Here is a 14,286-nt window from a genome sequence, read left to right on the forward strand (position 1 = left end):
CATAGCTGAAAGAGAAGTCTCTTATGCTTTTTTTTTTTTTTTTTTAACTACAGGGTCTCCCTTTGCTGCCCAGGCTAGAGTGCAGCAGCATGATCATGGCTCACTGTAACTTCTGGGCTCAAGCAATCCTCCCACCTCAGCCTCCCAAGTAGATATGACTGCAGGTATGTGCCGTGACACTTGGCTAATTAAAAAAAAAATTAATAGATGCCAGGTCTCTCTATGTTGCCCAGGCTGGTGTCAAACTCCTAGCTTCAGGAAAGCCTCCCACCTCAGCTTCCCAAAGTGCTGAGATTACAGCTGTGAGCCACTGCACCCAACCTCTTTTTATGTTTTTAATGTCTGTGTGATCTGTACTACTGTCCAATTCTCTGTTGTTGATATTTGTTATTTCTCTTTATTTTTTCTTTATTAATCTCACCAAATGTGTACCAATTTTATAAGCCTTTTCAAAGAACTAACTTTTGGTTTTGTGGATGTTTTTCATGATATATATTAATATGGCTCTGATGAGTGAAGAACACCAGGGCTCTTGTCTCACGCCGAATTGGATAAAACAACACGGACACACGTGGAGTAGTTTTAAGGAGCGGAGACTTTAATAGGCAAGAAAGAAGGGAGAAAAAAGAAGAAGCTCCCCTGAACAGAGACAGAGGGAGGCGGGCGCTCCAAAGCCGTGAGAGGAAACCCTGAGTGCCGTGGAAATGTAACTGCTTATATGAGGAGGCTGGAGGAGATGGTACCTGATTTGTATAGGGCTCAGGGAATTGGTTTGAGCAGGCATGTCACTCACATAGCCTGTGAAAAAAAACCGGTCCTCCCACCCTAGCCTTTTAATATGCAAATGCAGGGCACCATGATGTTCTACGCACGTGGGGATATGTGGGGGTGGCCATGTTGCCAGGCACATGTTGGGGCAAGGGCAAGAGGGCAAAGGTGGGAATTGCCATGTTTGGGTGGACCTAGTTTCTAATGGCTGGCATTTGCATATCAAAGTTTGCCAGCCTGGCTCTAAGAGCTGGGGCTTTCCGTTTCTGGAGCTGCTTTAAAAGAGACAAAAACTTTCCAAGGACCCCTTTTCCTCTCTATCTGCCTAAAATAATTTCTTAATAACTCCTATAACATTATTACAGGTTTCCTAAAATGCCAAGATGAAATTAGACATGGAAGAGATTTATTAGTGGAAAACAGCGGTGAGGGGAAGTGAGGAGGCTGGGAGGGGAGGTTGGGAGAGCTATCAGGCCACAATGCAGGTCTGACCTTTTGTGAAGGAAAGCAGGCTAAAGAAGAGGTTTAGACTGCTATGAAAGTCAAAGTTCAACAGGCCAATGAGGAGTCACCCTGTCAGAAGTGATCTGCATCTTCCCCGAAATGACCTACCATAGCATTTCTGCCACTCCCAGTCATTGGTTGGCAGCACCCATGAGAAGCATAGACTCAATGTGTATGCAGAGCTGGATGCAAGGAGCACAGCAGCTGAAGCCATCAGTTTTCACCCTGCAGCTGAAGATCTGTCAGTGAATATGCTCAAGGTTGCCACTATAATTTTGGGTCACAGGACAGTGCTTATACTGATGCAAACAAGATCCAAAAGGGATGCCTGGTTCAAAAGGTGGGAGGCTTTCTGCAAGTGAAAGGTGAGGAGAAACTTTAAAAAGTTTATTTTAGGCTCTTGATCCTCGTTGTTATGATGCATCCTTGTAAATTTGTCCCAAGAAAACTTTATTAAAATTCATATATTTAACGAGATTAACCACAAGAAAAAAAGGAAATGAATATTAAAGTGACATTTACAGAAGTAAAAGACCTAATTATTTACCAGGGGCAAATTCCATACAGTATTTATGTTACATAATATATTTGTATCAAGTTTAATTCACTTAATTCATCATTAAAATTATTTACCAGAATTCAGTTCTTCGTGTTACACATTGCTGGGCTGGTGCTCTCAAGTGTTTGTTTTTATCATAAAGTTATTTTTGCTTAAACAATAATTAAGCATTAATAATTGTTTTAATTAACAATTGTTTAATACAAGGTCAAGAGTGCTTAAAAAAAGTGAGATTTAGGCCAGACTCAGTGGCTTACACCTGTAATCCCAACACTTTGAGAGGCCAAGGCGGGAGGATGGTTTGAGCCCAGGAGTTCAAGACCAGCCTGGGCAACATATGAGACCTTGTTGCTGGAGTGCAGTCACACTGTCTCGGCTCATCACAACTTCCATCTCCTGGGTTCAAGTGATTCTCCTGCCTCAGCCTCCTGAGTAGCTAGGAATACAGGCATGCACCACCACACCCGGCTAATTTTGTATTTTTATTAGAGACAGGGTTTCTCCATGTTGGTCAGGCTGGTCTCAAAATCGCGACCTCAGGTGTTCCTCCCACCTCGGCCTTCCAAAGTGCTGGGATTACAGGTGTGAGCCACCACACCCGGCCTCAAAATTTTTAAAAAAAATTAGGTGTGATGGTGCATACCTGTGGTCCCAGCTACTCAGGAGGTTGAGGCAGAAGGATCACTTGAGCCCATGAGATTGAGGCCACAGTGAGCCTTGTTTGTGCCACTGTACACCAGTCTGGATGACAGAGCAAGAACCTGTCTAGAGAGAGAGAGAGAGAGACAGAGACAGAGAGAGAGAAAGAGAGAAATTTATAAAGAAAACATCTCTTTTTTTTAAAAAAGTCAGTGTCTCTGCTCTGTCACTCGGCTGGAGTGCAGTGGTGCAATCATAACTCACTGTGTCCTCAAACTCTTGGGCCCAAGTGATCTTCCTACTTCAGCCTCCCAAGTAGCTCGGACTACAGGTGCATGCCACCATGCCTGGCTAATTGTTGTTGTGTTGTTTTTGTTTTAGCGATGAGGGTCTCCTTACATTGCCCAGCTGGTCTTGAACTCTTGGCCTCAAGCGATCCTCCTGCCTGAGCTTCCCAAGTCACTGGGATTACAGTCGTGAGTCACTAGCCTAGCTCACATCACTCTTATATATGGTAAAACAGAATATTCAGCAGAGCAAAATTTAAAAATATAGAGAGAAACAGCAATGTTTCCAAATAGTCACTATGGCTACATGTTAATTTCAGTCAAAGAGCAACCAAACAAGAAGAGGGCATGGAAACCCATAGAATTTTGTTCTAAATTCCTTAAAGTTGACTGTGGAAGTAAAAATGTTCTACACACATTTTTAGAAGTTTATAAATTATATGACTTGCAATTTCATAAAATTCCGAGTGAACGTTGTGTCTAGGACAAAACAGATCCCTGATCAACGTATTATATTTGCACAAGGCCCCTAATGTCACAGATATTAGTCACTAAACAAAACATTTATCTATGGCATAATGAGTAGATTCCAATTTAGGGCCAAGTGCAGTGGCTCACGCCTGTAATACTAGCACTCTGGGAGGTGGAGGTGGGCAGATCGCTTGAGGCCAGGAGTTCGAGACCAGCCCGGGCAACATGGCAAAACCTTGTCTCTACAAAAAAAATACACAAAAAAATTAGCCGAGCATGGTGGTGCGTGCCTGGAATTCCAGCTACCCAGGAGGCTGATGTAGAAGGACCACCTGAGCCAGGGAAGGTCGAGGCTGCAGTGAGCTGTGATCCCACCACTGCATTCCAGGGACACCAAGTCTGAAAAAAAAAAAGATTCCAATTTAGTATTCTGTAAACCCAAGACCATAGCCACTCTTACTATGCAAGCTTTACATAAAGCTCTAACTTTCTTTTTTTTTTTTTTTTTTTTTTGAGACGGAGTCTTTCTCTGTCCCCCAGGCTGGAGTGCAGTGGCGCAATCTCGGCTCACTGCAAGCTCCGCCTCCCGGGTTCACGCCATTCTCCTGCCTCAGCCTCCCGAGTAGTTGGGACTTACAGGCGCCCGCCAACGCGCCCGGCTAATTTTTTGTATTTTTAGTAGAGCCGGGGTTTCACCGTGTTAGCCAGGATGGTCTCGATCTCCTGACCTCGTGATCCGCCCGCCTCGGCCTCCCAAAGTGCTGGGATTACAGGCTTGAGCCACCGCGCCCGGCCATAAAGCTCTAACTTTCATACAGAGTTTTGTGTGGGAATTCTTGGGTTTCAACTTGGCACATCATCTATGTACTTTCTAAAGTGTGAAATTAATCCAGACACTTACAGAAAGTTATTCAAATGATTGTATTTACAAAAAGGGCACAAAGTGAATTAAATAGTCTATGCACATGCATATATATATTTGAACTCCATAAAACATTATTATTGTTGTTCTATACAATTAATATTAACTTAAATTTGCCCTCATATTAACCCTTTACATTACTATTCATTCTTTCATCCGAGTTTCCATCTAGGATTATTTTCTTTCCTATAAACTTGTCCAACAATTTTCTATTGTTGTTTGGATATTTGTGTATTTTCATGTATACACATATAAACATACAGTATTTTATTATATTAATTATAATAATATATTATTATTGTTCATGTGGTCAATGTTCACTTTTTTTTCTTGAGACAGGGTCTCACCCTGTCACCCGGCTGGAGTGCAGTGGCACAACCACAGCTCACTGACACCTCAATCTCCCAGCTCAAGCAATCCTCCTTACTCAAGCCTTCTGAGAAGCTGGGACTAGAGGCACGCGACCGTGCCTGGCTAATTTTTGTATAATTTTTGTATTTTTTTGTAGAAACACTGTTTCACCATGTTGCCCAGGCTGGTCTTGAACTCTGCCCACCTCAGCCTCCCAAAGTGCTGGGAATACAAGCGTGAGCCAGCACGCCCAGTCCAATGTTCACTTTAAATTTGCTCACGTCTTTGCCTTTTTTGTTGGGCTTCTTGCATTTCTAGGTTTCCATGTGGGTAAATTTTTTTTTCCTGCTGGAAGGATACTCTTTCATATTTCCTTTATTGTCTGTTTGCTGATGACAAATTCTCTCAAGTTTTTGTTTCTAAAAATGGCTTTGTTTTATCTCTATTTTTAAGGAGTATTTTTGCTGGGTATAGAAATAGATTGGCAGGGGTTGGTCTCTTTGTCAAACTCTGTAATTGCATCTGATCTAATTTCCAGTTATCAAGGAAACTACACTTTTGATTCTTCCAGGGAAAAAGTAAACACAATGAATATTTCATTATATTTGAGTGAACATAAATTCTACATTTCCTAAACTTGGGAATAGTAATATATAACTATGGAACCTCATTCAGAAAAAAAAAAAAAACACTCCTTGTGCACCCTTCTAGTATACACAGATCAGAATAAATAAAGTGAATATCAATATTTGGAAGTTTAAAAGAGCAAGAAGTCACAAAATGCAGTCAGGAAAGTGGGTTAAATTGGCAAGATGTAGTGTACAAAGCAAAACCCTGGATGTTTGTTGCAATTCTCCAAGTTTTAATGATGGTTCTTTTTTGTCTCCTTACTCTCTTAAACACATTCATCTATTTCAACAAGTTTTTTTTTAACAAGTTATTTTTTATTTTATTATTATTTTTTAAAGCTCTGGTTAGTGCTAGATACTGTAAATCCTGATTAATCAGACATGGACTTAGCCTGCAAGGAGCTTCCAACAGAGACGTTAATAGTTATACAAATACCAGTAGCAGATTGAGACAGCCGTAACAGATGCATAGACAAAGATTCTTTCCCCTTAAGAGGAGTGAACAATTATTTATGGAGAATAAGGAGACTAAGAGAGAAAAGAATCAGAAAAAAAGTGCCTCCAGGAGGCAGCATGTAAGCAGTACCTTTCAGAAAAGAAACGGTCGTGCCAAGATAATTACAAGTGACAGATGACAAGCTTTTCTGGGAAACACTGTCCAAGAAGGAATAGGCAAGAACTGCAGTCAAGCATAATTACATATGCAAAAGAGCAGTGAGAAATAAGAGAAAATTGCAAATTGCAGACGGCCCTCAATGCTGGGCTAAGAAGTCTGGCTTGAGATAAACGTCCAGCTAAAGCACGTCTGAGCGTTTTTTCCAGAGAGGTGAGAGAGAATGGCATGTATCTATTAGGTTGATGCAAAAGTAATTGCGGCTTTGCCATTATTTTCGGTGGCAAAAACCGCAATTACCTTTGCACCAATTTATTTATTTATTTATTTATTTATTTATTTATTTATTTATTTTTGAGACAGAGTCTCGCTCTGTTGCCCAGGCTGAAGTGCAGTGGCATGATCTCAGCTCACTGCAACCTCCGCCTCCCTGGCTCAAGTGATCCTCGTGCTTCAGCTTCCCGAGTAGCTGGGACTGCAGGCATGTGACAACACGCCCGGTTAATTATTTTATTATTTTATTTTAATTTTATTTTTAGTAGAGACGGGATTTCACCATGGTGGCCAGGCTGGTCTCGAACTCCTGAGCTCAGGCCATCTTCCCTCCTCGGCCTCCCAAAGTGCTGGGATTACAGGCGTCAGCCACCGCGCCCGGCCTACCATTCTACGAGGTAGGCATCAGGATCCCTACACAGCGAAGGCGCCCCCGCTACGTATCTGTCTACAGGGCTATGCTATGGACAGCACTTGGAATGTCAGACTGACCACTAATAAGGTAGATCCGTATATACTGCTGCGGGGCAGTGGTAGGGGGTCCCACAGAAAGCACCTGGACCTTGGCTGGAATTGGCGGAAAGTCCAGGCAGCGGAGAGGCGCGGTCCCTGGGACTGGACGCGCTCTTGGCACCAGGGTCAGGTCCCACAGGTTCCAGGAAGCCCGCGCGCTCCGCCGGGTCGCACCGGGTTGGCTGTCCGAACGGAGCCAGCTGGCGGGGCGGGGCCTTCCAGCTAGGGGGCGGGGCCTTGCAGCTGGTAGGGTGGGGCGGGCCGCGGGCGGTGGGCCTTGGGTGGGGTGCGGACTAGCAGAGGCCGAGAGCCGCGAGCCGCGAGCCAGGCAGTCCGGGGCGTCCAGGCTGCAGGCCGCGCCCAGGCTGCGCCGCCCGCCTGCCTCCCGCGCCGCCGCGTCGCCAGTGCGAGCGCTCCTCTCCAGCATGCTGCGGCGGGGCAGCCAGGCGCTCCGGCGCTTCTCCACTGGCCGGGTGAGTCCGGCCCGGGCGAGCGTCCCGGCTGTCACCCTGTACTGGTTTCCAGACTCCGGGGCGGGAGGGCCTGGGCGGTGGCGCTGGGGATGAGCAGCGATGCTTAGACTTTGCTAAACACCAAGACAGCGTTTAAAACAAACAAACAAACAAAAACAGAGAGACCTCAGAGAAGGGCTTGGGGAGGGTCCCGGATGGGAATTGGCACGCAAGCCATTGTCTTCTGCCGGGAAGGGGCTGAGGTTGCAGTTTTTGGACGTGTCAAGTCTGGCTGGGATGGCAAGGTGGGAACAGTCACTTGGTAAGGACAGAGTCTGCTTCCTTTCCTTTTTCACTTCAATCATGAGATCCCTGGTCAAGAGCTGGAGCCATATGGGACCGAGACTGTCTCCTGGAGGAGGGGAGTATCAAGTCAATAGGGTCCTCGTTAGCGGCCTGGGGGGTGTAAGCGCTCGAGACTGGCACGCAGGGCCTGTTCAGATAATGGCACTCAAAGCTGATGGCTGCAAGTTCAGTATTCCTGAGCTGAAATGCAGATGGCAAAATTTCTAGAATTGCCAGGCGCTACAGAGGCAGCCACGCTGGAACACTATTCTACTGTAGCACAAGAACCGAGCTCTGGCCCAGCCCCGCGCCTTGGAATTGCATCAGCTCCTCCAGGAATGGAACCGAGAGAGGACACGTTGCATTGTGGTGCTGCCTTCAGCACCCAGGGGACCTCGGGACTGTTTAGGGAAGAGAGAGAGAGAGAGAAATAAAAACTGTCTTATGTATCGTATCTCTTTTATAGGAAGTACATAAAAGAATTTGCTTATCGATTCTTTTTCTCGGCCATGCCAAAGCCATATGTACATATGTATATATTCAGATGTAAAAAACTTGGAGGCAGAGAGAAGTCTTGAGTAGCACCAAAAACTGGCCCAAACTTGCATCAAAGGAAAAGCTTTTTGTATCCCAGACAACCCCAGATAATAAGAATTCGTTTTACTCTTTGCAACCAGTTCTAGTTACTTTGAGGTATATTCACCTTTTATAAAAGGAGGGGTGGGGGTGGGGAAGACCTGCTCTGCTAGGACTTTTGCCTGCTCTCCTGGACCCCTCATTAGCTTCCCCCACCACGTGGCACATGGGATCCCAGATGGATAGCACAGAAAGCAAGGGGCTGTGCCGAATGCCTGAACCTGTTTTGTTAGCCTCCTTTGTCAACAACTTTCATTGACTTGTCTTTTTTGGAGAGCAGAAGGAAGTCTTGCAGAATGAAAAGATTTTCATAGTGGGGTTTGCATACGATTTCAGTAATAAAAGGTAAACATCTCAGGTGGCAAATGGCATAAACAAAACTATGGATGTGGGGAAGAACTGGCGTGATCAGGGTCTGACTGTATGCAGGGGTGCATGTGGAAAAGCAGTGATACGCATGGCTGGGAAGAAGACAGTTTCCTGAATGGTCAAAAGGAAGCTACTGAGTGATGAATGAAAAATGTGGGATGTTTTATCCTGTAGAAAATATTCTGGACTGTGCTTTATAAGAATTATTCAAAATCAAACAGATACATGGCTGGTGGAAATATAAAATGGTACAGCCACTTTGGAAAACTGTTTGGCAGTTTTATATGTAGTTAAACATATACCTATCATATGACCCCGGAATCACACTCCTAGGTATTTACTCAAAAGAAATGAAACCTTATTCGCCCGGATAAAAACCTGTTTTTTGATGTTTATAGAGGCTTTATTCATAATTGCCAAAAACTGGAAATAAATTGTCCTCAGCTGGTGACAGGATAAACAAGCTGTGGTATATCCATCCATACAATGGAATTCTACTCAGTTGGGGGGAAAAGGAATGAACTACTGATGCATACAACATGGATGGAACTCAAATATGTATGCTAAGTGTAAGAATCAGACTCAAAATGCTACATATTTTATGATTTCATTTATCTGACATTTTGGAGGAGTAAAACTATAGGGACAGAAAAAAGATCAGTGATATCTGGAGCTGGAGATAGGAGGAAGGATTGATTATAAACAGGCATAAAGGAATTTGGGTGGTAATGGAACTGTTCTACATCTTGATTGTGGTAGTGGTTATGTGACTGTGTGTTTGTTAAAACTCACAGCATGGTACACTGAAAAGGGTGCATTTTACTTATGCAAATTCTCTTTTAGTTTTTATTTTTTTGAGACAGAGTCTCACTTTGTCACCCAGGCTGGAACGCAGTGGCACAATCCTGGCTCACTGCTACCTCTGCCTCCGGGGTTCAAGCGATTCTCCTGCCTCAGCCTTTTGAGTAGCTGGGATTACAGACATGCACCACCATGCCCAGCTAATTTTTGTATTTTTAGTAGAGACGGGGTTTTGACATGTTGGCCAGGCTGGTCTCGAACTTCTGGCCTCAAGTGATCCTCCTGCCTCAACCTCCTAGAGTGTTGGGATTACAGGCATGAGCCACTGCGCCCAGCCCGATTATCCCTTTATCTTTAAAAACTGAAAAATCAAACAGTGCTTTTAAGTTTAGTATTAAAGCAGAATGAAGGATGAATAAAAATAAAGCTTTCAGAACCTAGCAAAATCCAAGGAGAAAATTAGTTTATAAAACTTCCTGATAGAATTCATTTTTCCATCCTCTGTCTTAAATAAAAGGACTTAGAAATACTTAATGATTTCAGCTTAGTGATGGCTGGATCTTTTTAGCTAAAACAACGGTTTGCTTTAAAACACTTTGTCGATGAGATATTATTGCCCACCTCTGATATCCTGCCTGGCTCACTGCTTCTTCTCCCCGTGGTAGGAGTTATTTAGCCCTCTATTCACTTGACATTCCTTTGTTTAGCTTTCTCGGCTAGTGTCTGGGTCAGGTCTGTCTGGTAGCTCTGGGTTTATAGCCTGGCTCCAGGTAACTTGAGGTTACCTTATGGCCCAGTCCAAAGAGGTGGGACCCTTCCTTGCTCTTTGGAACCAAGTACCTGCTTTATTTCTCAGTTCTAGGAACCAGGTTCTTAACTTCTTTCATCGTTGCCTGACCTCTGCTCTGGTGTCTTATCTGTTCATAGGATCCCCAAATTCCACTTTAAACTGTATTTAATTGTCTGTTATACACTGAGGACTCTAAATCCTGAGGATATAATATTAATAGATGCATTAATAAATGCTTTACGTATACAATTGTCCCTTGTTGTCCCTTGTATTCATAGGGGATTGGTTTCAGGACCTCCCGTGGATATCAAAATCTGAAGATGTTCAAGTCCCTTATATAAAACGGGTAATATTTGTATATAACCTGTGCATATTCTCCTGTATACTTTAAATCATCCGTAGATAACTTATAATAATGAATACAAAGTAGATGCTATGTAAATAATTGTCCCACTGTATTGTTTATGGAACAATGACAAGAAAAATTATACATGTCTGGTACAGATGCAATTTTTTCCAAATGTTTTCGATTCATGGTTGGTTGAATCCATGGATACAGAACCCACAAATACAGAGGGCGACTGTGTGCTTCTTTAATCCTCATGACATCTCAATGAAGTAGGTACTAGGTTGAGCATCCCAAATCTGAACATCTGAAATCTGACGTGCTTTAAAATCTGAACATTTTTGAGCACGGACATGACACTCAAAGGTAATGATCATTACAGCATTTTGGATTTCAGATTTTCAGATTTGGGATGCTCAAATGGTAAGTATAATGCAAACATTCCAAAATCTGAAAACATCCGAAATCTGAAACACTTCTGGTTCCAAGCATTTTGGATAAGGGATTCTCAACCTAGATTATTATGACCATTTTGCTGATAAGAAAACTGAGACCCAGAGAAGTGAACTAACTTTTTCAGACTCTCATAACCCAAAAGATAAAACAATAAACAAGAAAGAAATAGTCCAATTTTCAAGGAGTTCATAGATTAGTGGGACAGACTATTAAATCTATGTTTTTAGGAAAAGAGTAATAATACATAATACACTAACTAAAATGATATGCCAAAAATGAAATATAAATGAGCAATAAAATATGAAAATACACTCAACCAAACTAGTAATCAGACAAATGCAATTTAGAACAAGATACCATTATTCACTTATCAGGGTGGCGAAAATCATAAATTTGATGATATTGTGTGTTTAGCAGGGGTGAGAAGACAGTTCATCCACTACTCTAGAGGTCAATTTGATGCTACATATTTAAATTAAATTTATGTTTAAAAATGATCCTGCAGTTTCACTTGTAGGTATCTGAGAAAAATACTTCTACATGGGCACAGGAAGCATGTACCACGATATTCATTGCCATGGTATTTGTAATAATGACATATTGAAAGCCAAAATGTTTCTCGATAGGGACATGAACAAATAAACTGAGATATAGCTACACTAAGGAATACTGTGCAACAATTTCAAAGAATGAATTATATGTACCAACGAGGAAAGTTGTGGAACATTACACATAATATTATTTCATTTGAATTATTTTTGGAAATGCAAAACAATACTTTTTGTACATATTTCCATGTTTTTAAATGCCCAGGAAAGGTCTGTAGAATTCACACCAAACTACAATAGTGTTTCCTCTGGGGAGTGAGGAGGGGATGCAGATTGGGAGTGATGATCAAAAGAGACTGTAGTCTTATCTGTGATCGTTTCTTTTCATAAGGAGATTGTGTGTATATGTAATATGTATAATCAAAAATTAATTTTAAAACTTTTATACAGTTAAAATATAGTAACTGCTGTGCATGGAAATCCTGCCTCTCTAGTACTGAAGTCCGTTTCTGGACTTGAGCCCTTTGGACTGTCTCTCCCTTTACTCAAAGTCTTTGAAGTGTTCTGTGGTCACCAGCCTCGGCCCAGGAGCTCTCTCCAGCCTCCGAGTCCTGGGCATCCCCCTCTGGCATCACCTGCTCATAGGCCCCTGTATTGACATCCCTCCTTTTAAAATCTTTTATCCTTTTTATGATGAAAAAACAAAAGTTGGCCAGACATCCGAGAAAGCCCTCGCTAATATCTTCTTTATATAATGAGGCAATAGGAAAATCAAGTTGTACAAGTTTGCCATTTACGATGGTATCCTGAATCTTGGATGAATCTTGCAGATCTACCTCTATGTAAAGTGTAACTTGTTGCTTCTATTAGTATGAGAGTTTGTTATAATCGGTTGCAAGAGCTTTTACACTATTCCAAACATATCCTGTGAATATGCTAAAGGTGGATTGCTAGGTCAGCGTTGATTTTCACGCTGTGCTCCATTCTCAACACAAGAGGTGTGTCTACCCGGAGCTAGTTCATGCCTCCAGAGTTGCCTAAGCAGTCTATTAGCATAGAAATTAGACTCTCCTGGTTTCAATTAACTCTCCTGCTTAAAGTGGCTCAGTGAATCTCATTGTCTTCACGATAAGATCCAAATTATTTGACACAAAGCGTTCCATAATGTCTCTTGCTACGGTGTCACTTGTCACCACTCCCTAACTCCCAGTATTGGACACGCTGTGCACATGCATTTATCTCTTTGTAAATACCGCACCTTCCGCCTGGAACTTCCCAAGCCTCTCCCTTTTCTCTGCCAGCTCCCAAGATGGATTCTCTAAGATTCAGCTAAGTAACTCCCTTCTGGAGAAGTCTTCTCCTCTGTTAACCAAACTGTGCTCTCCTATTCTAGCACTGTGTTACTATGTCTTAACTTATGTGCCCCCCCCTACTAGTTGGTGGATTCCCGAGGACAGGGACCGCTTCTTTTTATCTTTAGTGTAGGGGTCGCAAAGAGAAATTCCCACAGAGGCCAAACAGGTAAAGCAAATGAAGGATTTGAGCTGGATGGAGGGCAAGACCATGTCTAGGGTAAAGGGACCACCACTGCTCAGCGCTAGCTGACTGTTGCTATATGGCGCCATAGACCAGGGTTGACAAACCTCCTGAGTTTTTTTGATTTTTGTTTTTTGAGACGGAGTCTTGCTCTGTCGCCCAGGCTGGAGTGCAATGGCACGATCTCAGCTCACAGCAACTTCTGCCTCCCAGGTTCAAGCAATCCTCCTGCCTCAACCTCCTGAGTAGCTGGGAATACAGGCACATGCCACCACGCCCAGCTAATTTTTTTGTAATTTTCATAAAGATGGGGTTTCACCATGTTGGCCAGGCTAGTCTTGAACTCCTGACCTCAGGTGATCGGCGCCCAGCCAAACCTCTTGAGTTTTAAAGACAAGTTAGAAATTGTGCCTTCTGAGGTGAAACCTCCTAAAAATCTTACAGAGTCCTCTTAAAAATGCTTTGTGGGCCAAATAAAACACCCCTGCCAGGCCAGTAATGTGCCACCTCTACCATGCACTATGCCCAGAGCGTGGCAAAGCCTGAAAACATGCTTGTTGGATGAGTCTTGCACAGAGTCAGGCACAGTTTGGGGTACTGTGTGCCAGATGCTCCATGAAGTGTTAGGCACCTCAGGGTCTCAGGAAAATGTATTTTGTTTTATTCTTTTGTGTGAAGGTCCACTGTGTGAAACTGCCAATTCTTACTTGGATAGCTTTGGCCTTACTTTATACCCTGCCCAGATGGTTCCATTAGCATCTGGACAAAGGGCTTCAGATCAGGGCAGACCCTTCGCACTGTGCCTTGAAGTTTTCTATGGAAAGCTATGTGTACCTTTTTTTTTTTTTTTTAAATTCTTGGAGCATAGTCAGGGTCTATATTAACTTGCTTCCTGAAGAATTCCACCAGAGGGTGGATAGCCTGGGAATGCATTATTTGACAATTTGAAGAGCAAAGGCTCTGCTCCCCGCAAAAGTCTCCTCTAGTGCAGAATGTTCTAAAGAAACAAGGCCGGGCATGGTGGCTCACGCCTGTAATCCTAGCACTTTGGGATGCCGAGGCGGGTGGATTGCCTGAGCTCAGGAATTTGAGACCAGCCTGGGCAACACGGTGAAACCCCACCTCTACTAAAATATAAAAAAAAAATTAGCTGGGCATGACGGCGTGCGCCTGTAATCCCAGTTACTTGGGAGGCTAAGGCAGGAGAATTGCTTGAACCCGGAAGGCGGAAGTTGCAGTGAGCCGAGATCGCGCCATTGCACTACTCCAGCCTAGGCGACACAGTAAGACCCTGTCTCAAAAAAAAAAAAAAAAGAAACAAGATTATAGAACTTATCATCCAGATTTGGAAATGACTGTGTGTCATTTTATGCCCTTTCTCACTAATGCAACAGACACCTATGGTGAGAGCCGGTTAAAGAATGGTGCTGTCTCCCACGTCACTTCCACCGTGGCATTTCCTTAAACAGGCTGATGGA

The 14,286-nt window shown here is 43.2% G+C and overlaps 1 protein-coding gene across 4 annotated transcripts in view; it reads left to right on the forward strand.

Moving 5' to 3' along the window:
• Nucleotides 1-14,286, forward strand: part of ALDH1L2 (aldehyde dehydrogenase 1 family member L2) — an 88,760-nt gene that overhangs the window by 21,631 nt on the left and 52,843 nt on the right. The window contains exon 1 of one of the 4 annotated variants that reach the window (XM_058425696.1): nt 6,455-6,518. The exons of the other annotated variants lie outside the window; for them this stretch is intronic. Coding sequence (XP_058281679.1) covers nt 6,480-6,518 — 39 coding nt within the window. The 5' untranslated portion in view covers nt 6,455-6,479. Of the gene's footprint in view, nt 1-6,454; nt 6,519-14,286 lie in introns of those variants that run through there. 4 annotated transcript variants of the gene reach the window in all.

The sequence above is a fragment of the Hylobates moloch genome, unplaced genomic scaffold (genome assembly GCF_009828535.3).
Source record: "Hylobates moloch isolate HMO894 unplaced genomic scaffold, HMol_V3 SCAFFOLD_12, whole genome shotgun sequence".
Lineage (NCBI taxonomy): Eukaryota > Metazoa > Chordata > Mammalia > Primates > Hylobatidae > Hylobates > Hylobates moloch.